The 24227-nt window shown below is 40.0% G+C and overlaps 1 protein-coding gene across 2 annotated transcripts; it reads left to right on the top strand.

The window, feature by feature from the left end:
• Positions 1 to 1083: 1083 nt before the first annotated feature.
• On the top strand, positions 1084 to 22697 carry LOC118340389 (kinesin-like protein KIF3C). 2 transcript variants are annotated; one of them, XM_035678293.1, is made up of 9 exons: positions 1084 to 3047; positions 16983 to 17084; positions 17636 to 17758; positions 18022 to 18030; positions 19265 to 19383; positions 20395 to 20511; positions 20878 to 20986; positions 21309 to 21445; positions 21937 to 22697. In XM_035678293.1, the coding sequence occupies exons 1-9, from the start codon at positions 1638 to 1640 to the stop codon at positions 22022 to 22024; spliced, it is 2214 nt and encodes a 737-aa protein (XP_035534186.1). In that variant the 5' UTR covers positions 1084 to 1637; the 3' UTR covers positions 22025 to 22697. The 2 variants fall into 2 exon arrangements, with proteins under 2 accessions (XP_035534186.1, XP_035534187.1); XM_035678294.1 differs by lacking the exon at positions 18022 to 18030 and having other exon boundaries at positions 21937 to 22075.
• Positions 22698 to 24227: the final 1530 nt, after the last annotated feature.

Raw genomic sequence — 24227 nt, 5'->3', positions numbered from 1 at the left:
TCAAATAAGTCAAATGATTAATTTTGCATTTGGCCCCCAGTCCTCAGTCTGTCCCGCTTTGTTTAGTTGTATAAGAACTGACTGACCTGACACCTGACTGGGAATATCATCCAACAATCAGGAGTAAATCATTGTTATTAATGATTATATTGAAGGTTATTTTTGATTATCAGTGCCTGCAGGTCTGTGCCTTTTTTACCTCGAGCTATAGCTCTGCATATATCAATAAAAGGCAATACTCTAGTTAGAGACAGATTTAGATCCAATACGAGATAATAACACAAATAGAAAACTAAAAAACAGAACTGAGGTTTCTTGCAATACAACCACCAGACAAACATTAGAGAATAACCAGATTAACATCTTGTTATTAAACCTAAAATCCACCTTGAAATAAAACTGACATTGTGTTGTTTAAGTGCTGTTCCTGGATAGCTAAAATATTATCATCAAACACAAACCGACTCCTTGAGGGACAAAAGAAGCTGTGTATCAACATATCTGTGAATAAACGTGTGAATGTGTAAAAAAAAATCTGTGCAAAGAGATTAAATTTTTTCAATTTGTAAGAAGATCTGTACCTGTGCAAGACAATATGTGAACAAATAAAAAAACATTTTACAAATAACTTCTAGAGTGTGAGTGCATAAAGGAGATTTTCCGTTACAAAAAAGGTTTACAGTTACACCTTTATTTGTTTGTGGGTGAAAAAAGTTCACACAGAAACTCAGATGTATGTTTGAATCCCAGGTCCCAAGTTACAGTGCAAAGAAATAAGTTTTGAGTATAGATTACTTTACATACTGTATTTGTAAAACAAGTAATCAGTTATAAATAAATGTCTCTAATTGTGGGAAAAATCAACAGTGTAAAATGTTTATAACCATAAAAAGACACAAATGTTCCAGTTACATTTGTAAACTGAACCCACATTGAGTCTAGTTGAGGAGTTGGTGGCAGCCTTGGACAAGGATCCACTCGACACTCAGACGAAACTCCATTTCCCATGATCCTCTGTTCCGCTCCGCAGTGATGTGGGGTGTGGTGGTTGAATGACTGTGTGTGTGTGTGTTGCATACAGGAGGGGAGCTCTTGTCTCTCCCCGCACACCGAGAGCCGCAAATCCACTTCGGAGCATCAATGAGCGGAAGGACCGGAGGATGCGGACAGACGGTCTGTAGCGGATCCACCGGCAAATCAGGACGACGTAAGAATGATGTCTGAATGTTTTTATTGTTGGATTTCTTTTTCACCGAGTGAATCCGGACGCGTAGCGGGACTGCAAAGGAGCGTCGATCCAACGCGTGAGAGCTGCTGACCGTCCGTGTATTTGTAAGCTGTTACAGACAATAAGCAGAGGAAATTAGCCATTACACACAGTGGCATTTCATCATCTGTGCTGGTTATTATAGGAGTCTGTCTTGTAAGGCACGGTGTCAATGCTCCTTTATGATATGATCAAGAAGCCATACTGAATTTGTTATTAATAGTTCAAAGAAAAAAGAAAAAAATCAATGGTTACACAATTGACAGACAGACAGGGGATTGAAGGCAGCATAAAGGTTTCCAGCTCATTTTGATTTATATCGTATAAATTGTCCTTTTTGTTTTATTACGACAAGAAACCAAAGCCAGTCATGTCAAAGAATAAGAGCAGCGAGTCGGTGAAGGTGGTAGTTCGATGCCGCCCTTTGAACCGGAAAGAGGAGTCCAATGGGCCTGCAGGGGGCATCATTCAGATGGACGTGCGGCTCGGACAGGTGATCCTGAGAAACCCTCGAGCGCCAGTCAGCGAGCCCCAGAAAACATTCACGTTCGATGCGGTTTATGATGCAAACTCCAAACAGCGAGACCTTTATGACGAGAGCGTGCGGCCGCTGATAGATTCAGTTCTCGCAGGGATCAATGGCACCATATTTGCGTATGGGCAGACCGGAACTGGGAAGACGTACACCATGCAGGGGGCATGGATGGACCCAGAGAAACGAGGCGTGATTCCCAACGCTTTCGACCACATCTTCACACACATTTCCCGCTCCCAGTCTGATAGACAGTACCTGGTGCGGGCGTCCTACCTCGAGATCTATCTAGAAGAGGTTCGGGATCTTCTCGATCCCAACCACGGCAACGCCAGAGCCCTGGAGCTCCGGGAGAGTCCAGAGTCTGGGGTGTATGTGCGTGACCTCACTTCGTGTGTCTGCAAGAGCATCAAGGAGATCGAGGAGGTGATGAACATGGGCAACCAGGCGAGAGCCGTCGGGGCGACAGACATGAACGAACACTCGTCTCGGTCCCACGCCCTGTTCCTGATCACAGTAGAGTGCAGCCAGCCTGGACCAGATGGGAGGAAACACATCCGGGTCGGCCGCCTCAACCTGGTTGATCTGGCTGGCAGCGAGCGCCAAGCCAAGACGGGCGTCCAGGGAGAGCGCCTGAAAGAGGCAGCCAAGATCAACCTTTCCTTGTCAGCTCTGGGGAACGTGATCTCAGCTCTGGCAGACGGGCGCAGCAGCCACGTGCCATACCGGGACTCCAAGCTGACCCGGCTGTTGCAGGACTCTTTGGGGGGGAATGCAAAGACTGTCATGGTTGCTACCTTAGGCCCAGCCCCCCAGCACTACGACGAGACCCTCACCACCCTCCGCTACGCCAACCGGGCCAAGAACATCCAGAACCAGCCCAGAGTCAACGAGGATCCCAAGGATGCTCTGCTGCGTGAGTTCCAGAGGGAGATCGCTCGCCTCAGGGCCCAGCTCAACCACAGGAAGTGGAGGAGCAAACAGAAGAAGGAGCAGGTGGACGGCGAGGGCTGGGAGCGAGACGGGGATGAAGAGACAGAGGGTGAGGAAGAGGAGGGGGTGGAGAAGGAGGCGGAGGAGTACGTGAAGCTGGAGGAGCAGCGGTTGGAGATGGAGACTGAGGCCATCAGAGGGGATCAATTCATGTTGGCTGAGGAGAAGCAGAGGCTCCTGGGAGAAAGGGAGAGGATGATGGGAGATCTGAGGAAGGAGCAGGAAGCCACCGAGCAACTGACCGCCAAGTACAAGGTGAGAGCTCGAACCTGTGAGTCCAGTCTGTAGCTTCATTCATTCACACACACAATCCAGGGAGTCAGATTAAGGACATGTGGTCCGAGGGATTATCATGTGTGATAATCTGATGAGCTGTTAGTAAAGGACATTATGGACACTGAGAGTTCGTATCTAATTACATCTGAGTGTGTGTGTGTGTGTGTGTGTATCATAGAGATCAGACAGTAATTCTGTGCATTACACAGACTACATTACAAACAAACTGTGCACTCCTGACATTAAAGGTCCAGTGTGTGGGATTTAGTGCCATCTAGAGGTGTAGTTGCGCTCCTATCTACAGATATACTATAGAAACATGGCGGTTAAACATGGCGCCTCCATGGAAGGAGATGGTCTGTAGATAAATTCTAATGAAAACATTTCTTATATTCGGTTGATTAAATTCAATTGAAAACATACCTATGGATATTATATTCCAGTTCTGCCAATATATCCTCCTAAATGTCACACAGTGGACCTTTAAGTGTGCGAGAGATCAGGTTTTGATATCAGATATTAGAGAAAAGGGAACTCTTTATATATTTGGGTGAAGTAGAGGCTGAAATATCCCGACCTTTGATCCACAGTACCAGTCCAGCACTTCATCAAAAAACCATATCCGACCATTCCCATAATGCCACATGATAGCGTCTCTTCATTAGACCCTCCCAGTCTGGCAAACGTCCATACATCAAATTTATTAAGCAAGCCTCCAAACAAGACAAGATAACCCTGGTGAGATTATACAGACCGAGAAATACTCCTCATGACTACTAATACTCCAAATTATCACCATCTGTAAATCTTTATTTTAGATTAGTAACACCCTGAAGTCCAGAATTGGTAAGTCTGTGTGCAAAGTCCTTCCTAAACTCTTAAAATAGTGATTTACTGCATGTGGTCGCAACCATTAAAAATTAAGATGTATTAGCTCTTAAAAGACTTGAATAATGCGTAAATCTGGTTGCTAGGATACAACGGTGGCACCGTCCAATCAACAGCAGTCACCTATGGAAACGGGAAATCACTGTAGCATCACAAGTCGCATCACAACTATCAATCGGTAGTAAATGTAGGTACTAATGTAGGTGTTTGTTTTATTTTTACATGCATGGGTAAAAAAATAAGTGTGTTTTAGAGTTGATACCGTTCACACAGTTTAAGATGATTATGTTAACCTTACTGACGTCCTTTTGTTATTTTGTGGTATCAAATTTGCGAAATTCTAGTTTTAATTTCATTATTAAGCAGTTTTTATCAAGTGTCCATATTCCACATAATCTCTTTTAGTCTAAACTGGTCGTATATGAGCAAGTCAACAAGCTAACTAGCTAACTAGCTGGTCTGTTTTGTTTGTTCAGTGAGGCAGACGGCAGTGACCCCTGGGAACAAAAAGTACTGAGTGACAAATAATAAAGATCAATAGATATATTCGAGGGTCAGTTGAATCATTTTGTTGTTCTAGGCTATTCTGCATTAACAGAGCTTCAAACCCACAGAGGGATAGTCTTTCACTGTTGATGTTTTTACACTATTATTCCATCACTGTAACTCAGTAACATAACACGAGGCGACTCTGTGATAACAACTGGAAATAAAAACTAAACCGACTCTTTTATTATAAAAATAAAACACACACTGTGAGTAGCTTTATTTCAGTCAGATAGTTCATAATAGACTCTAAAGAAACAGCCGGTGTGACTCCAGCACCAGCAGGTCCAACAACTGGGACTGTGTGTTTGCTCTTTCTCCACAGTCTGGTTGGTTGTCTCATATGTCGAGACAGGAAACTGGTGACCTTTGTAGCTTAAACTCAGCCAGTCCTCTCTTTGCCCTTTAACACTTACAGGCAAAAATCAAAGACTGAATCACAGCTGAATTAATTAGTTGCTCTGATTCACGGGCATATCCCGTCAATAAGTCACCCGTGCAGAATGGCTGAGTGACTACAGTCTATAATTGTGTAGCTACAGCCTGGACCATCAAACATGAGACACTACTGGATCAGCTTACTGCAGCAAACAGCCCAGAGGCCCTAATGTGAGGAAATGAGAGGAGGAAAAAGGATATTTTCAGTGAATGGGTACAATAGAAGGGCAGCTTGAGGTTGTACCAGTATCCTCTTTTACTGTTATGTATTTGGTGATGTGCTGCGTATTCTCCTCCAACCTACAGTGCCTTTAACTCAGAGCAGAGGTGTGAATCAACTTGATGCATCCAGCTGTGGGTAATATACAGGAGGGAGCAACCAGAGAAGTGTGATAACAGAGAGACATTGTCCAGTTCAGAGAAGATTACAGTTTATACTCATGTCTCGCTGCATTGCATTCTGGTCCATTGGAGCTGTTGTGAGTGGACAAATTGATCTGTTTGTCTCTTCTACAATAGATTTCTTCCATGTAGGGCACAATGTTTGAGATATAGAAATAATAATAAGAAATAATTCTATTAATACAGATATTGATGGTAAATGTATTCAAACTCGCATATAGATTTTATTTATTAAATTACATGTGTAAAAAACAAATTTAGTTCATTTTTAATCACAATTTGGTTGAAATCGGAACATGATGCAGTCATTTTATATGTAGATATGATTACACTAGAGGTCAATAATATTGAACCATCACATTATTCTATTTCTGTGTATTAGTGTAAAACATCAGAGCAAATCTGTGGGTTCTGATGTACTGAAAATTAAAGCTCTATTATACACTAGCTGCTTATCCGTTATCCCCAATGTGACATCAAATTGTCATCATTTGGCCAGTTAACAGTGGGAATAAGGAAAAAGATGCGGCAAGTTTATTATTAAGAGCTGTTTTCATGTTTTCTCATAGATATCAATAATTGTTCTTTATAAAATTGACACATTAACACATTACAACCCCTCGCATAACGCCTTGTTTGGGCTAAATTCTATTTAAATTTGGTTTCATTTTTTTTTTTTTTTGATTTATTTCATCTTATATTAGACATTAGACCTCACTCCATCTTTCTTTTTTCTGTTGTTGAGAGTATTTTTCTCCGTCTTTCAATAAGGAAAAAAACCCACTTAAGAACTATTTGTACCCATAAATGCTAAATATATTGCCAAGAAAATACAGTTTTAAAATGTTTGAGGGAGTATTTCTCACACATATCTAAGTATTTATGTCCTAAATAAATGTCACTTATGTAAAGGATTAATATAGTTTGTAGCGATTAACAGGATAAATCAAACTGAGTGTCCATAGTTGTGTATTTGTGTAATAAATGCACACTGCAGCATACACTCAAAAGAAAATGTCTAAAATCCCTCAAATTGGCAGAAACATTAGTGCCAACCTAGAGGAAACTCATTTAAAGAGCAGTGTAAGCACTCTCCAGGTTCTGCTTCATCGTTAAGATGTGGCACTTTTTCTTTCTAAGTGAAGGTCTGAGGACTGGGGAAAGTCCCACGAGACAGAGGTAACGTATATCCTGCTTTCATGTATGTTTCTCTGTGAGGCATCTCGTATTTCTCCCCATCAAGCTGTCCTCTAAAGCACCGTGGGGCTAACGCTGTTTTGTGCTAACCCTTAAAAATCTGTGATCAGGCAGCACAGTTCAGAGGGTCTTTGCTGGTTCGTGTGCTTGATGCTGACTGGGTGGCTGCTGGGTGATGTCAGTGCACAGAATCAGCTGCCCCTCTTTTCTTTCACCCCCCGAGGAGGAAGATGATAGAGGACCAGAAGTATTTCCTGCCTGTGATGCATCAGTCTGTCGCTGTTGGTGCATAACTTCAAAACTATGTTTGTCATGCAAGATACAAGTTAATTAGTTTGTTCCAGGATGCAAACATTTAAAATTATGTAATTATTATACTGTCAACAAATCTCATGAACAGACCAAAACTGTGTAGCCAATATGTGTCATGGAGGTTCATTATTGTCCAAAAACTATTAAAAGCACATCAATGAGCTACACTGTTACACTGAGTGACATGTTCCTTCATTATCATGAACATGGTCACTGTAGTTTATGAGTTAATACCACATACACCCTTCCTGCTACTGTCAATCCTCTCTAGAGCACTAAATGTGTATAAATCCGCTGCTGAAAAATAGTCCCCAAAGAAATGCACAATTTACTCTAGTCTGAGTAAAGTTAGCCAGAAATGACACTGCTCAGCTCATAAAACATAAAACAATGTATTTGTGAGTTTTTTTAAAGGTTTACGTCTTCAGTCAGAATGAATGAACCTGGTTCGGGAAGTCATAATCACGTGTCTCATGTTTAGGTCACAGGTCACCATTTCATATGATGTAAGACGTGTACAAGGATCCCTTTATGTCCATTTGGAGTCGTCAGCTCAGTGCTGTTGGATTCTGGGTCTTTTCTTGGTCTGGGAGGAATTCTGGGTGAATTTGTTTTTATTTCCATGGCTAAATGTTGACATGTGATTGCGTCATGTTAAGATATTTCCAAAACAGGTACAACAGAGTAAAGCGTAGATGATGCGATAGGCTGATGGAAAGATCATAAAGTAACTCAATAACGGAATAATCTGCGCTGAGCATTACGCATTGATTGATTACAGTAGCCCAGAATGGACAAACCACACACTGGCTGTAGATAGAGCCTTTCACGTTTTCCACGAGTTTCGTGTCTACCGTAGTTTCTCTTACAAGCTTAGAAGGGGAGACTGAAATCACTTGATGCCACAAAATCCTACACACTGGTTCTTTAAAAACAGCTATTTCCATAATCAATTAATTATTTAGCCATTGTTTTGCTGTTTCTGGCGTTTCCATTGGAGGATTTGCAGCTTTATCGTACCTCGTCTTACAGTGTGTGATAGAATATTAAAGATCTTTAGGTTTTGGACTGTTTGTCTGAAGATGCCAGTTTGGGCTCAGGTAAATTGTGATTGTTAGCTTAAAGTTTAATAGATCAAATCATTATTGGCAGATTACTCAACTATAAAAATTATTGTTAGTTGTAAACTGTTGTCAAATACAAATACAAAGCAGCAATTTACTATTTTTTAAACGCTTTTAAGCAGACTTCCTCAACACTGCTTCTATTTAAAGATTTACAGTTGGGAGTCGCTCCAATATTTCCTGTAATCCAACAAAACATGATTATAAATTGCGGATGTAAAGATGCTAAATGCAGCCCATGTCTATACTCAGATTTTATTTTTTTTTTAGCTCATCACACAAACATTTTCATGTTTAAGAATTATTTATTGTATGAAATTAAAAGTTATAATTCCAAAATTTTCTGAATGATGATCAAAAACAATAATTAATTTAACCGCCTTATTAATTCCCATGACATCACTCTGATTATACATTTCCAGTCTGATCAATTTAGCCAGTTCTAACAGCCCAGAATTCCTCTGATTGGCTGAGCCTGAAATTATCCCACCAATCACAGACTGAAGCCTGCAGGTTCCACTTTTCTCTCAGCTCTGCTAACCAGTGAGCGAGAGGTTGCTAGGCAGAGAGACAGACTGAGATAGAGAGAGAGACTGTAAACAGCTCAGAAATAACCAGATAACATCAAATTGAAAGGTAATCGAGTCCCTTCTCCCTTTTCCTCTCTCCCTCTCCCTCCCTCTCGCCCACAGACAGACGACATCCACACAGACATACACACACACACACACACACACACACAACAATTGTAAGTAGGTCAGGGACCAGCCTTGTGAAAGTATGTTGGGTCAGCTGGTGTTTCTGCAGGGTGCTGTTAGCTAACTGGCCTCCAAGGTGCAGCTCCATCTGTGTTGGTTTGTGTTGTAATGTCAGTTCAACTGTTAGTGGAGCTGCCGTCTGCTCTGCTTTGATTTACATGGGCAACAGGAATGGAGTAAGTATTCAGAGAAAAAGTACCAAATATCACACTGTAAAAAATACTCTGTTACAAGTAAAAGTCCTGTATTTATAATCTTACTTAAGTGAAAGTATGAAGGAGAATGTACGTAAAGTATTAAAAGTGAAAGTATTCAGTGCGTTAATGCAAAAGCAGTATATTTTTCTGTTCTGGTTGAGTTGGAGCTAATTTTAACCATTTAAACTATATATAGGACTGTGACTAATGATTAATTTCATTATGGATTAATCTGATAACTCTCTCTCTCTATGAATCAAGCGATTGTTTTGTTTGCAACACAAATAGATAAAGAGCTGAAGAATGTGACCTTATAAGGTGTCATGTACATGTAAATATTCACATATAACCCTCAGCTACAGTATCGCTGAGTATTTACTGATTACTTCATGCTGTCATAGCATATTCTGTTTTTGTTTCCTACTTTGTGGAGCGATGAAGACAAACCTCCTGTTTCCTACCAAGTTTTTAGCTTTAGCTTTAGTGTATTTGAGCAGCAACATGTCTGTGGAGGTGTTTTGTCTCCCTTTACACAGCACACTGTTACAGGTATCAGTACAGTCACTGTGGAGAGCCTCATGCTAAGCAGCAGGTTCTCATACGGAGGCTGCTGTGTCTTTCCCTCCAGCGGACTATTCTTAGATCCACTTTTTCTGGGTCACAACTGTAACATCTCCCATCTTCTTACCCTCTCTCTCTACTCCACATCATACATATCTCTTTCTATCTGTCTCTTTTTAAAGTATCTGTAGGTTAAGGATAAAATGTCTTAAAGCTACATGAGCTTTAGACCTTGAAACATGCGTTACTTTTTTTAGGTTGTATTGGGACAGATTTTCATCTAACTCACATGAAACTTGAGAAACACTGATTTATTTCTTTATTACCACTTTTCTTTAGTTTCTCTACCTTCTTTTCTGTCTCTTACTTAAATTAATTCTTCATACTTTTAATCAATCTGAGGTGATCCCTATTATTACAGCGGTAATTTAAAAAGAAAGCTTTTCTTAAAATGTTCTGATCCTACTTTCTCTCAACCTGTCTTGTCTCCTATTTTGAAAAATGCCTTTTTTACAACATGAAACAGCACAGTAAATAGGTCAATTTCATGCATCTTAGATGAAAGTCTGAAGTTACTGTTAAAAATATCACCAAACATGCTTGCAAATTTGGATCAAATTGTAGAGTTTTAAGTCTAATTTATGGTAACAGGAAAATAATATTAGCACAGATGGTTCTCAAGAGTGAATCTAATAAACCGAATATAAAAAACTCCTCCGTGGCAAGCTGCCCAGATAAAGTCTGTGTGTGGGAAACACCGAGCTATTTCTCTTTGATTCCTCTGATCTTTTGATTTCTTTTGAAAGAAGCTGAACATAGACGTTGTATCGTCTGGCTTTAGAGCAAACAGAGGAGGGTAACTCGGCCTGGAGCTGGATGATAATTGAATCTTTCAGATGAGAAACAAATACATACTGTGTTTCTCTTTTTTCTTTTCTACCATGAATGCATCTTCCAGTGTTTGCTCTCTTTTGTTGTCGGAGGAAATGGACGTTGAATGTGCATTAAGGGCTCTCCTACATCCTGCCAGCTGAAGTTCAACCAATCAGAACGCATGGTCAACAACAATGCCCGTTGCCTCATGGGAAATATCGTCAGCGTAACGCACAAACTCAGGCACACACACGCACATACATGCACATACTGTACTGTACACACACTGTGCTCATATATCAGCTTTCCACAATATACCATAGAAATCCATTAAAGTGTGCAGAATGTATTTTACACACACACACACACACATACATACATAGCGTTATGGATAGAATGACTGTTTCCTGTTTATGTAGCTGCTTTCCTGTCTAATTAGAGGAGGAAAAAGTGAGAGAGAGGGAAGCGTGTGTGTGTGTGTGTCTACGTTGGCTAATGAACAGAAAAAGCTCATCGCTGCTCTTCATCTTTCAGCATGGAAGCCTGCATCACTGAAATATTGATGAATAAACTGCGTGTCCATGTGTGTTTGTATGTGTGTCTACATGATTTTGAAGCCTCTCTCTCTCTCTGTGTGTGTGTGTGTGTGTGAACTAAGTATCCAGTCATAGGATCAGTGGAGAAACGAGCCATTTCTTCACCTCAACACACTCTCCTGTCTGTCATATATGGAGATAAACAAACAGAGAAATGCCTGCACGTAAAATATTTATGTATAGAGTATAGTATAGAGAGTGAAAATGGTCATTGTAGATGGATGACTGATGTAATATATTGCCAATGTAACCAATATAGCCTCATAAAATATACAAAACATTGGAAAAAAAACATTTGAATAATTAATTTAACCACTTTATACAAGCTGTGTAAGGACCTCTTAGTACAAAATTTGTTAAAAACCAACCTTCTTGTTTTTGTCTTTAATGACTTCACCACTGATTAGTCTTTTTATTCCACGCATTGTTCTTCCTTGTCAAAACCTGGCGCCTACATTACCCACAATGCAAGGTGTGTTATGCTAGTAGTTCCTAATACAGTCCTTCTTGAAAGAAGGCAGGAGAATAAAAGAGGAGCATGATCTTTGATAAAAAATAGATCTATATTCATGCTCTATTTAAATAAACAACAAAATAAGTCGTATTACAAAGGACTTTTCCATTTGTGTCCTTATTCTGTCTCATTCTGGCTGGATGAACGGATGTTTGCAGTTTCTGGTCTTACGTTGTGATCTGCTGATTGTGTGTCACTTACTGGATCTCCCTCGTGTGTTCGCTGGATACAGGAGATGACTGACAGTGAGTGAATGGTAATGAGATTTTAGGCTTTAAGTTGTGGCTCCTTAAGTGGTTTTTCCATCGACCAGGACTGACGTGAATCTCAGAGATGGTCTGACCTTTGTTCCCTCTTCTTTTTCTACCTCATCGTTCATGCTAAGTGTCTTTTGTCTTTTTGCTCTTCTGTCTCTTCCCAGCAAGCTTTCTGTCTCTCCTCTTCACACACGAGAGCCGTTGTCGTCACATTATATTTATATCCCGGTCGCTCCCAGAAGGCCCCTGGCCTTGCTGTGATTGGCTGGCTGATGTGGATGAGCCAGCTCAATATGCAACTCTTCCCATTCTCTTCGCTTTCCCATCAGGAAATCAGATCAGTCACAGCCAGAAGAATTTGAGCTCACACTTATGGGCAGATTATACATACACAGACAAATATGCGGGCTGGCACACACATGCTCTCACAAGCTCCAGGAAAAGTGTGATGCTTTTAGAAATGCTTCAGTGTTTTCTTTTGCTCTTTTGAGCAGACTCAGAAGATATAAATACAAAAATATGTCTCGCTCCACTATATTTGATATTTTACTGATTTCCATGTGTTATTATATAAACAAGCAGGAGCGCTGACAGTTTAAGTACAGCGCCATGATCAGATTAAAGGTTGCGTTACGACAATAAAGCCTAATGGCTACTTTCCATTAGAGCTTTCACTTTTTATTCAAAATTCTAAAATTAGTTCAAATGTGGTTCATTTTTAAAGTGAAACGACCTGTTTGAATCCAAAATTTGCAGTTCATAAGCGGAACAGACGGTTTGAAGTCTGAACTTAAACTAAACTAATGATGTTACATTGTTTACTATAAAAATGGACGACACTAGCAAGCAGAAGTTTAAAATCTGGCTCAATTCGAACAGCGTCTGCCTGTCTTACTGTAAAAATGTCACCTGTATTTATCCACAGTGCCCTCTACAGTGTGTACAGTAATGGAGACTCCTACATGGACAAGAGTGCAGCTATGAATGCAATAATCTTTGCAGATAGTGCGCACACATCCGCAGAGACGTCGGCTCATCCAATGTAAATCTATCTGAAGCACACACACACACACATTGTAAGATATAAAATCTGTTTTATCGATTAGAGACAGCCGGGATAATATTTGAGCCTGCAAAGGACTGAGATGTAGAAACAGGAAGGTTTATAATGACATGATGAACAAACTGAAGCTCCACTATGACCTTTTTAGAGAACATCACACATCCTGACTGCTTGAAAACAGAATGAGAGTTGAATGATGAGTGAGTCGTTTCTCGTGTGATTGAAGGTCATTTGGACCCCTGACTGAGTCAGCCTCCCCCTCCTCCTCCTCCTCCTCCTCCTCTCATGTCTTCTTTTCATCTTCACCTCTGTTACAACAGGTCAGATGTGAAACAGCTTGACCTGGACATTAAAAACGTGACGTGCTTGGAAATCTGCCATGTGAACTCATGACACCGTGACTGCAATGCGTTTCAAGATAATTTCTCTTCTAAACGGTGAACTCAAATGTTAAATGAAGGATAACAAAGTTAATTCGTGATGTGGATAATGATCAAACTACCTTATTTAGGTACATTTAGTAGCTCTTCTGTAGCTTTTGGTCATATTACATGATATTCCTCAGCAGAAGGAGTTTGCAAATACAAATGTTACAGTTTCCATTTTTCTGGGCACTTGAAGACGTTTCCATGTTGACTTAATACAGTACTTGGAAAAAATAATCTTACCAGAAGGTTCATGTAGTTATTCTGTAGACTATACTCCACATTTACAATGGAAAATTTGCATGTGTTGCAAATACTTAAAATTGTCCAACTGGGGATGAGTGACATTGAACTTCTATGTTGTGAGTCATTGAACTTCTATGTTGTGGTGTGTGTTTTTGTAATGGTGCAGCTACTTAAACTGGTTTTATTAACTCAATTACAATGGCATGTTCTTCAAATAGGTACAAAGATCCTTTTGTGGCATTCTCCTCCTACAGCTGAGCACCACATGATACCACTGCTGACATGAAGCCTTTGTCAGAGCATGTTACTTAACTTCTTCCTGAACCTGTTTGAGGAGTAAATAAAACATTACAGTCAAGTATCAAACTAATATTTAGTGCAGAAGAAGTGCACTTATGAACTCAGTGCAAGCAGGCTGTTTTAGGATAACCAGGGGCCATGTACTGTGTGACAAAACGTAATTTGACTTTAATTGGATGTTGCTGCGTTTGTGAATTGATGTAATTGGGGGTTTTGACACAGTTTCATGAACTCAGTGAGACGCACAGTGGATCTTCTACTGAAGTTAAAACACCAATATGCATTTCATTCACAATGTGTATCTTGACAAGTGCCTGGTGGTGAAAAAGTGAAACACTGAGTTAAATGTAAAGTGTCAAGTTGTCCATTGAAGTCCATTTATATCCGAGCTTTATAAAAGCCTGAATGTAAAGCAATTGTGTCTTTCTTACAGCGGGAAGAGACACGGGATGCACGAGAGAGAAAAAAAAAACTGACATGAATCAGTCCTTTAATGAAGCTGAAAGAATATGACAAAACACAAAGAGCAGCAAAAACCAGGCAGTCTCACACACACATGCACACACACACACACATGCACACACGTAACACAAAGACAGCTCGAAAACAAAGAGGCTTTCTGTAAAGACCTGCTGCAGACGCATCCTCTCTGAAGGACTCCACTGTACTCCACATGAGTTTGAATGTGTGTTTTAGTGCTCGTAAAAAAGAATGTATAGGCTGCACACACACACACATACACACACACACACACACACACTGTCTTTTTGTATAAAGTCCTGCGACTGGAATGTGGCCAATACAAAATGGCTGTGCCCCCTACTTGCCCTTCTCGGGCCCCTTTTTTCTCTTTTCGCCTCTTTTTCTTTACATTTTCTTCTTCTATTCTCCCTTTCTCACCCTATCCCATTTCTTGCCTCTCACTCATTCCTGCTTCTCTATGTTAATTTTAGATTTCTGCCCCCTCAGGACAGACAACATGTATGTGATTGTGTGTGACCCCAGGTCTTTAATCTCCACGGTAACCAAAGACACTGTAACCACAGGCATTAAATGATAATGACTCTACATCAGAGTTAACACACTTAAAAGGTTGAAATAATAACTAGAAAGCAGCCAGAGAGAGCAAACCTTTCACAACGGCTTCACTGTGTAATGTTCGCCACGTTGTTAGCATGATAACATTTAGCTTGTCGTCACATCGCTGCGTTTCTGTTGCACAAACTCCAGATGGAGGGCAGGAAGTAATTTTTCTACATTGGAAGCACGACCACAAACTCTCAAAAAGCCTGTTTTGTGTCGTTTGCAGTTGCTCAAATCATTCAAACCGAGAAACGACGAGAAGCTTTTATCAAGTACCAAAAGTTGTTGTTCATAAGGAGGGTAAATTCAAAAAATTGAAAAAAATCTGTTTAAGTGTGATTTATATTTACAATATCTTCCCCACTTTACCTTTAGACAGCTTTCTGAAGTCGTTATATTCACCTGTGCTTTCTTCAAAGCTACCACATTTGTGTTTGGACACTTCAGTTTGGATCACCAATAACACAAGAACTTAACGATCAAGGCAGTAGTAGACCAGCAAACTCCTGTGTTCTGCGAGATAAAATTACTGTTTTTTAATCAAAGGAGTCTGGTGGCTTTAAAGAGAGCCATATAACGACTTCAGTTTGTCCGTTTAGTTGAAAATTGCTCCTCTTTATAACATAAGAATCACATCCAACGTATGCCGTTTGTACCTTTCTCCTATAATCGTCGAGACTCTCCTCCATCTCATCCACTGCTTTTCAGTTCCTGCCTTCCATCTGAATTTCACGTGTCATTGGTACCAGTTGACTGCTAACAACGTATTAGTACGACTGAGGCTGATGGTAATGTAGTTATTGAGTCATTAACCAGAGATTTAGACAAATTGTGAACTGATGATGGTGCCAGATGAAAGGTTAAAAGATATCTGTGGAAAAAAGTGTCTGTATCAAAGTGGTTATCAGACATCAGTCGACAAGAAGGTTGATACCGTATTTAACTCAATGAAAGCACACTATGTCACTTTTGCTTATGAATGTGATACAGTCTGAAATCTGAAGCACTGCAACATTTCAGCTGAGCTCAGCTTGTTGTGGGATGGTGTCATCATTGGGACGTTAAGCTGCCGACTTCCAGCTCCGTCTGCCTCGTCAGCACAGTGTCTGCACTGACTGCAGCTCCAACACCAACACAAAGATTTAACTGTTAGATGTGCAGATGAATTTAGTTTGACCTCAAGAAAGACACTCAACCCTTCTCCTTGAGGAGTACTGCAAGACACTTTCTCAACTGTATTAATTATTAATTCCAGTATATTCTTGTCACTGGATCTTGGTGTAGATATAATGTAAATAAAAAGACCTGTTTAAATTAAGATGAAATGTTACCTGGTAAAATCCAGTATTGTTTTGTACTTTATAGTTATTTTTCTGTTTGTGTTCGAGACAATTCTGACAATGAAGATCACTCTACTCAAATATTATTTGATCTAACTGCTTTAGTAAGAAATTAGTAATCAATACACAGGAATCATCTAATGGTACCATGAAAATCAAGCATGACCTACCTATTATAACCCATTCTGAACCTAAAGTCTATAACAAGTTGTTGATACCTGATAAAAACCTAAATTGAAACTCATTTGAACACCTTGAAACTCTTTAAAATCAATTTAAATCAACACAGTATCAACACATACTGCATCCTACTAGTATATGAAATATTATGACTTTTTCTCAAAAAAATTAAATTTTATTCTCAAAATCTCAAATTTCCCCTCTTACAGATTCCTACTATTTTGTCTCATAGTGGCATTTACTACTAAACATTAACAAAACAAAACAGTGAAGTTCACAGTAGTAACCAACCTACAGAAGCTGCATTTACTATTGACAATTGATCTTTAATACATTTGAAAACACCAGACATTTTTGAAGTAATTTCTAGTTAACTGGTCATTTGTTTTGTAAATCAACTATGTAGAGTTTCTTTTAAAGCCTCTATTCCTTATAAATAAAGTTAGAATAAACTTTATGTATCTAAATGACTTTCTGATGTGTAGTAACTTTCGAAAGTGTCTGACACAGAGTGAGCAGGTAAAGGTTTGCTGTGTTCACTGTAGCTGTTACAAGGACACAATACAGGTTGTTCATCAGAAATATTTATCCAGATATTATTTTGTTTTTCTCAGGCGATGGAGAGCAAGCTGCTGGTTGGAGGAAAAAACATCATAGATCACACCAACGAGCAGCAGAAGATGCTGGAGATGAAAAGGCATGAGATTGCTGAGCAGGTAAACCTGTGTGTGTGTGTGTGTTTGTGTGTTTATAGATATACAGAGGTAGGTAGGGACAGAATTAATATTACATCATAGTAAACTGCATTTTACTGTTAGATACTTAGAAAATAATGCTTAGTTTAACCACAAATGGATAAAGATGTTTGTTTGCTTTAGTTGTATAATAATAATAATTAGAATTATAATAAAAACAATAATATTGAGTCTGATATTGAGATTCCAACACCAAGTGGATATTATTTTTATTAATTTCAAGGACATTCTTTCCTGCATATTGCATACTCAGGCTACAGTAAGCCTGCTTTAAAATGAGTAAATGTTTGACAAGTCTACTTAAATAAAATATGGTTTCTTATAATATATTGTTTGATATTTGTAGATTGGAATGTTTGTGTGGATCTGCTGCAGCATGAAATACTGAAAACACTAAAGTTCAGGTCCACCTTTCAACCCTCAACATAACTTTAGTGTTAAGGTAAACCTGAGGCGATAGGGGGGACATGGTGCTTTAAGAGAAAGGTAACATTTCGATTAAATTCTTTCAGTCACGCAGTGAGAGGGAGATTCAGCAGCAGGTGTTGGTCCAGGACGAAGAGACGCTGGAGCTGAGAGAGACTTTTACCTCTCTGCAACAGGAGGTGGAGGCCAAGACCAAGAAACTGAAAAAGGTAAAAGATGCACAGATATTCCTTCTACTTATAAAGTTCAAGAAATATCATGTCCACACAAATCCACATTTCTAGATGCAGCAAATGCACACACTTTCATAAACAGAAGAAGGACATGCAGATTAACATGCACACACATATACACTTTCCTTTTTTGTTCCTAATGTCAGTATATCCCTCTTTACCCCTTTTGACCCCTGACCTGGATCTTAATGACCCCCTTCTTCGGACACATTCTCCGTCCTGACGCTCTTAAATCTCAGTACCTCAAGGTTTGTCCTGCCGTCCCCTTCCTCTCTCCCTCCGTCACTCTCTATCACTTTCAATTTTGGGCCTCTTCACGCTTTCAATGCCAACCTTCTCAATCTGTCTTCCCTTCCTTGTCAAATCGCTCAGGACCTCTGAGTAACTCACTCCTAAATCCCTCAGTGCAAACCCTAAAACAACTCATTGAACCTTGCAAACCCTTCCCTGCTCTTTTTGCTTCCCAATCCGTTGCACGGCCAGCAGGACTAACCCCAAACAACCCATGGTGTGAGTGTGGATGACAATGTGATTAATTATCCTGTGTTGATCTTTGCTCTCCTGGCGTGCGAACGCAGCACGCGTGCCATCTTCCCTTTCTCTGACTGCATGGAGCCATCTCTCAGGAAAACAGGGATGTGATTTCACTGTGATTTCAGAGCTCAGAGGGCAGCCTGTGAAGCTCAGAGAAACTTTCAGGTTTAGGCGTTCAACAAGTATGTTGATTGTGAAGACTGTGGTTACCACTGAACGTTTTGCAGTTGTAACAGAGTGGTTGATGATAGTCAGGGAGCAATTGTCAAGCCGGCTGTATAGTCGTGCATTAAGGAGTTACAACGTAGTAACACAACTTATGTATGTTGCTGCTGCAGGTTACGTGCACATTTATACTGTGATTACTCAGCAAGTCCATCCCAGTTCAGGAAGAGATTGTTTGTAGCTCATAGTAAACTCTGAATAAACAAGAAAAGTTGCCCTTGTCCATTAAAATTTGAAGAATCAGCCACATTTCTATATGATTTAGAAATTTGTGTTTGTGTACATGGTATTCCCTTTAAATATCTGATTCCAACTTTAAGCTGTTTTAACAACAAATCCCATTTTGAGCATTTTTCTTGTATGCCGCCACATCACTGAGTTTGTGAACTGCAGTGTCATCTCTCAGGCTAACTACACCAGGGCTAAAGTCAGGATTAGCCTACTTGTTTGAAGGCCATGCAGTCAAAGAATGAACAGTGTGAAAGCTCTGGAGCGCACGAGGAAAGAGGGAGAATAAAGCTGGAGAGAGGGAGGGCTGCCATGTTGCCATTCTCCTATTGGCTGCCCATTTCTCCAGACACCAGTGCCTCCAGTGCTGTTGCTAGGGGCAACCATGCTGCAGCGAGTCGGAGACCAGTTCATCAGCGACTACACTGCACTGGGCGACATCTCTCCTCCTCACCCTTTCTGTTTGTCTCTCTCTCTCTCTCTCTCTCCTCGTAGTTGTATGCCAAGCTCCAGTGCATCAAAGCTGAGATCAAGGACGTGAACGACGAGCACGTGAGGAGCCGACAGGAACTGGAACAAACTCAGAACGAGCTCACCCGAGAGCTCAAGTTCAAGTGAGTCGAACAAACATCCAGAAGAGTCAGCGGGATCAGCAAAATATGGCCGGACGGTTCAGCAAACACAGAGCGCACTCACATCAGCTACGTACACGCTTCACAGGAATTTCATTATTTCAAACACAGAGAGATGCTGACAGATCGGAGATGTTAGGATAACAGATCAACGTACAAGCAGTAAAAGTACAAAGATGAGCGAACTAGAACGTGGATTTGATTTGCCACCTTGGTCCTGTAAACGAGCCCTCTGTGTTGGCACCACCACTGTGTTCACCTGCTGCTGTTGTCTGTCTGAACACATCAATCTTCACTGTCAAAAGTTTGTTCATCTCCTTCTAATCATGTTTTACTTGCTATTTTGAATCTTGATAGCCTCTTAGCATCAGAGCGCTCTCATTAATTTCTCAGCTGACATTTTGACCTGTCGTAGCAGGTGGAACTACTAACGATGGCTCCCTGCCAGCAATTACTGCAATGTAATGCAGCAGTTAATGTTATTCGTTGCACCTGTGTTTGATAAGACAAAATGTCTGTGCACCCTGCCTGCAACAACTCCCTCACCCCTCCAGACCAAAAGTAGCCCTATATTGTTGTTACAGATATAGACAGAGATACAGATATAGTGTGGAATGATTGTACTGATTGATTTACTGTGGATTGTGCCTCATTTAACGTCACTTTGGACAAAAGTGTGTCAGATAAATAAATGTAAATGTTAATTATCTTGTTAATTTTCAGGTTGGTTCCTGTTCTGTGTGCAATAACAGTAAAGTTGAATCTAATCTTAGTGCAGAACAGTTCTTCTATAAATCGTTCTATCATATACTGTAGAAACACAGACATAGAGAAAGAAGAGTTTAGGCTCTTGCAGTGAGGAAAGTGTTGAAGAAAGTGAGAAAAAAAAAACACAATTTAGACGTTATTTACCTCTACAGACTTTCTGAAGCCACTTGTTTCTGAAATGACCTCAAACTAAACCCTATATTGCTGTGTGTGGTGCACATGCAGGTATCTGATCATAGAGAACTTCATCCCTCCAGAGGAGAAGAATAAGATCATGAACCGGCTGACCTTTGACCCTGAGGAGGATCAGTGGAAGTTTCAGTCTCTGGTTCCTGCTGAAAGGTCAGTGTGGGTTTTTTTTTTTTTAGATGTTTGGATATTCCCATCTGGGCCGTGAGGTGAAAATATTGAACTCACATTGTGTTTAATTTGAGTCGGGGGTTCATGACCTTTTGACCTTCCAGCTCTTTGTGTCACTCGTTCTTCTTCTCTCGTCTCTTTCCCACCATCCTCCAATGCTATTAAAGCAGAAAAGCCTTTAGAGATGCTGTTAAACTGACTGTGTGAAAGCTAGATCATATTTATTTTGTAGAAGATATCTCGACTGGAGCTTCATTGAGCTGCATTTTGGTATTTTCAGCATTGATTTCTATTTGATTCGTTAGTTTCTTATTGACCCCCCGCCCCCCCTTTCTTGCATCTATTCAGTAAATCCTCGCAGATGAAGAAAAGACCGACATCTGCAGTCGGATACAAACGACCAATCAGCCAGTACGCCAGGGTTGCCATAGCGATGGGAGCTCACTCCAGATACCGGGTAAGTGTGTGTGTGTGTGTGTTACAGGAGGATGTCTGTTCAATGGGAAGCTGAGAATTAACCACTTTAGAGGACAGCATCCATGTCCAGAGTTTACTGAATCTGCCAAAAATGTATCTCTTGAGTGTCAGAAAAATTCATCTAAAATTGCCACCACAGTTTTGGGGCATAGTGAAGTTTGTGGTCAAAATATTATATTATTAAAACATTTCAACACTTTATGATGACCAAAAAAATAACAAAATGTGTCTAAAAATGTGTCACTTTGCAAAACGTAATGCATGAACACCTTTATGTCAATGAAACATCTGTGTGTGTGCAGGCTGAGAACATCATGTTTCTGGAGCTCGACATGACTCCTCCAAACACCGCCTCGCTAGCGGTGGCGGAGCTGAACCAAAGTCACTCTCTGGACAACTCACCCACCAAGGACAGAGGGGTCCGCAAGTCTCGATCCTGGTGAGCCTGAACTGAATTTACTGTCTTCTGTGCAACAAACTTTATAGTTTAACTGTGAAACATCCTGTTCAGTACATATCTTGAATTTAAGGGATCCATATCCAAAATGTTTGGTTGTATCATGTATGTAAAAAGATAAGTATTAGCTGATATAATCAAGTGTCAATATTCATATTAGTAATAACAAATGTATCCATTATTATTTATATTATTCACTGATGTCAGTTAACCATTTTACTGTATGTGGGGACATACAGTAAAATGGCCAGTGTCTGACTAGTGTAAATGGTTTGCATCTCTAAATGGGATTATTCAGGATTAGCCACACCCTCTCTAGGCAGTCCTAATCTAATGGTTTATCTCTCATTTGCTCAACTGCCTGTAATCTCAATATTGCTGTATAATCTTATTAACCTGTGTCTAAATTTTACGTAAAGGCGGAGATTAGCTGTATCTTAATTTTAATTTCTACTGTTTCTTGTTTCTTGCAGGTGCCAGACCCCAAAATCCATCACTTCCTCCTCTTCTAATGTTTCCTTGGCAGCGTGTCATACTGCCACACCCATGGCGGCACAGTAAAGCTTTAGTAAAGAGGGTTTTTTTTAATCATTATTTATTTTAGTTCCTCTGCTTCCTCTTCTTCTTTTCCCCTTCCCCTTTTGGCCAGTGATCTTCTGACAGATTTCTCAATGAGGCCTACAGCTGGGACACAAGCACACACCGCCACCTATGCTGAATTCTGGGAGGTGATTAACTGCATTAAAGAGTTGTTAACAAGGACGTTATCTTCTGACAGACAACAAAATGACCTGATGAACCTCAGAAACTCTGTAAAACACCAGTTCCTCCTGTTCTACAGATGTAAAGACCCACCAGAACCCTTTCTTCCTTGCATGTTTGAGACCATGAGCCTCGGATCGCCCTCTTAAACAACTGGCTGCAGTGCTGTACTGCCCAGACTGTTGTGTGTGTGTGTGCGTGTGTGTTATCTGTATGTGCAGGGCTGTATGACTGCCTGTTTGTGTTTCTAATTGTGACAAATACAGATCTGACAGGTCACAAACTGCTTGAATTGCCTGTAAAATATCAGTGTAAATATTTCATGTATTCAGGGTTTTTTCGGGGCAGGTTTTGTCTGTTTTCTGCGTAAAAGGGGAGACAGATGAGAGTTTATTGTTGTTGGAATTGAGCACAGTAGAAAATAATGATGTAACATATGTTGTTGGTCAGACGAGGTACTCTGAAACCTGAATGATGACCTTTTGTCGTGTCTGTCGTCTCGCATTATTCTTGTGTCACCCCAACAGTGTCTCATTTAAAAGCAACGCCTTTAAATAATCTCATTAAAATGAAAATAGTGAGGCAATGTCACGCTTCTATAAATCATTTTACTGGGATTTGTATTCACAGCAGGGTAATGGGAAACCATTAAAATCACGAAAAAAGAATCTAAAGTTTGACTCTTTTACATCAGTGTCCAACGTTGGGTAACCATAGTAACAACAATGTTAACTGAGTGCGAAAAATTTAGTTTTTTTTGTAGTTTTGTGTCAAAATCAAATCACTTAAGAGCTTTTTCTGGAGCTGGATGGAGATAAGATTATATCCATCCAATGAGGAAGACCATTAAATGTTTAGCTCAGAAAAAGCTTGTAAGTAGACACTCACTCACTCAGTGTCCTACTTTACCAGTTCACTCACTAGTAACTCAACTGTGGCTTAAACCAACTTTAAAAAACAATGAAAAAGGATTTTTCCTTTTGTATGAATGGCCACTTACTCAAAATTTATAAAATAATGGAGATAATGACTCTCTGCTCTGCCTTATGGTGTTCTGTTCATGTATCAGGACATTTTGTCATTCACTTTCCATTCAGAGAGAAACAAACTCTGCTCCCTCTCTCTAATCGAGAACCGGCTAAACAATTGTTAAACAATCAAAAAACAACAAAACCTTTCTATGAATGATGACGATATGTAAACTTGGACACAGATACCTTGTTTGAGTCTCATTCCCACACCAGCTACTTTAAACATTCAGGTTGGGCGTACAGTACAGGAGGTATTTAATATACTGTAGGTCTATAATACAGTAAAACATCATTTCAACACACCTGCTCGGATGGTGACTGCTCAAGTTGAAGTGCACCTCACTGGCTCGTTGTTTAGACAGTCTGCAGTCAGGTGTGTACAGTTTTAGTGTCACAGGGTTCTTTACTTGCTGGAGGTTAAGAGGAGCAGACAGTGGGGGTCAGGCTGACTAATTATCACTGTATTATTGATGCAAGAGATCCAGTTGCGCCTGGACCCCCTGATAAGTACAGGAGAGCACAGCAGCAGTCCTTAAATAGTGGGTAAACAACACTGTGCTGAACATCTAGAAGCCTTTTTTAACCTTTTTTTAACCCTTTTTTTTTTTTACAATACTTGATATACAACATTGTGTCTTTTGTGTTTCATGACCCAAAAATCAAACCATATCATTCATAATATCCGACAATGTCCTCACAGAAGTTTACTGAGATATCAGTCCCGGATCCTTTTAAAGGCATGTGACAGTTACTTGCTCAGTCTAGGGCGGAAACCTATCAGGTGTTTTCATTATGGATGAATCTACTAACAATTATTTTAACTAATAAATTGATACTTTGATCTAGAAAATGTCACAAAATAGTTTAAAAAAAATGTCTATCACATGTCTGCCAGAGCCCAAGGTGACGTCTTAAAATTGTGTTTTATGTCCGTCCAACAGTCCAAAACCCAAAGAAGAACAGCAAATCCT

The sequence above is a fragment of the Morone saxatilis genome, unplaced genomic scaffold, assembly GCF_004916995.1.
Source record: "Morone saxatilis isolate NCDOM2014 unplaced genomic scaffold, NCSU_SB_2.0 Contig7, whole genome shotgun sequence".
In the NCBI taxonomy this organism is placed as follows: domain Eukaryota; kingdom Metazoa; phylum Chordata; class Actinopteri; family Moronidae; genus Morone; species Morone saxatilis.
The sequence above is the reverse complement of the archived record's forward strand: the minus strand, read 5'-3'. Positions and strand labels throughout refer to the sequence as shown.

What these genes read in the sequence shown, in the direction of transcription:
- LOC118340389 (XM_035678293.1), top strand. Translation starts at nt 1,638, where the DNA reads ATGTCAAAGAATAAGAGCAGCGAGTCGGTGAAGGTGGTAGTTCGATGC. An exon ending in GGCATGAGATTGCTGAGCAG is followed by an intron (nt 17,085 to 17,635) that starts GTAAACCTGTGT and finishes AAATTCTTTCAG; the next exon opens with TCACGCAGTGAGAGGGAGAT. An exon ending in TCTCTGGTTCCTGCTGAAAG is followed by an intron (nt 20,512 to 20,877) that starts GTCAGTGTGGGT and finishes GCATCTATTCAG; the next exon opens with TAAATCCTCGCAGATGAAGA.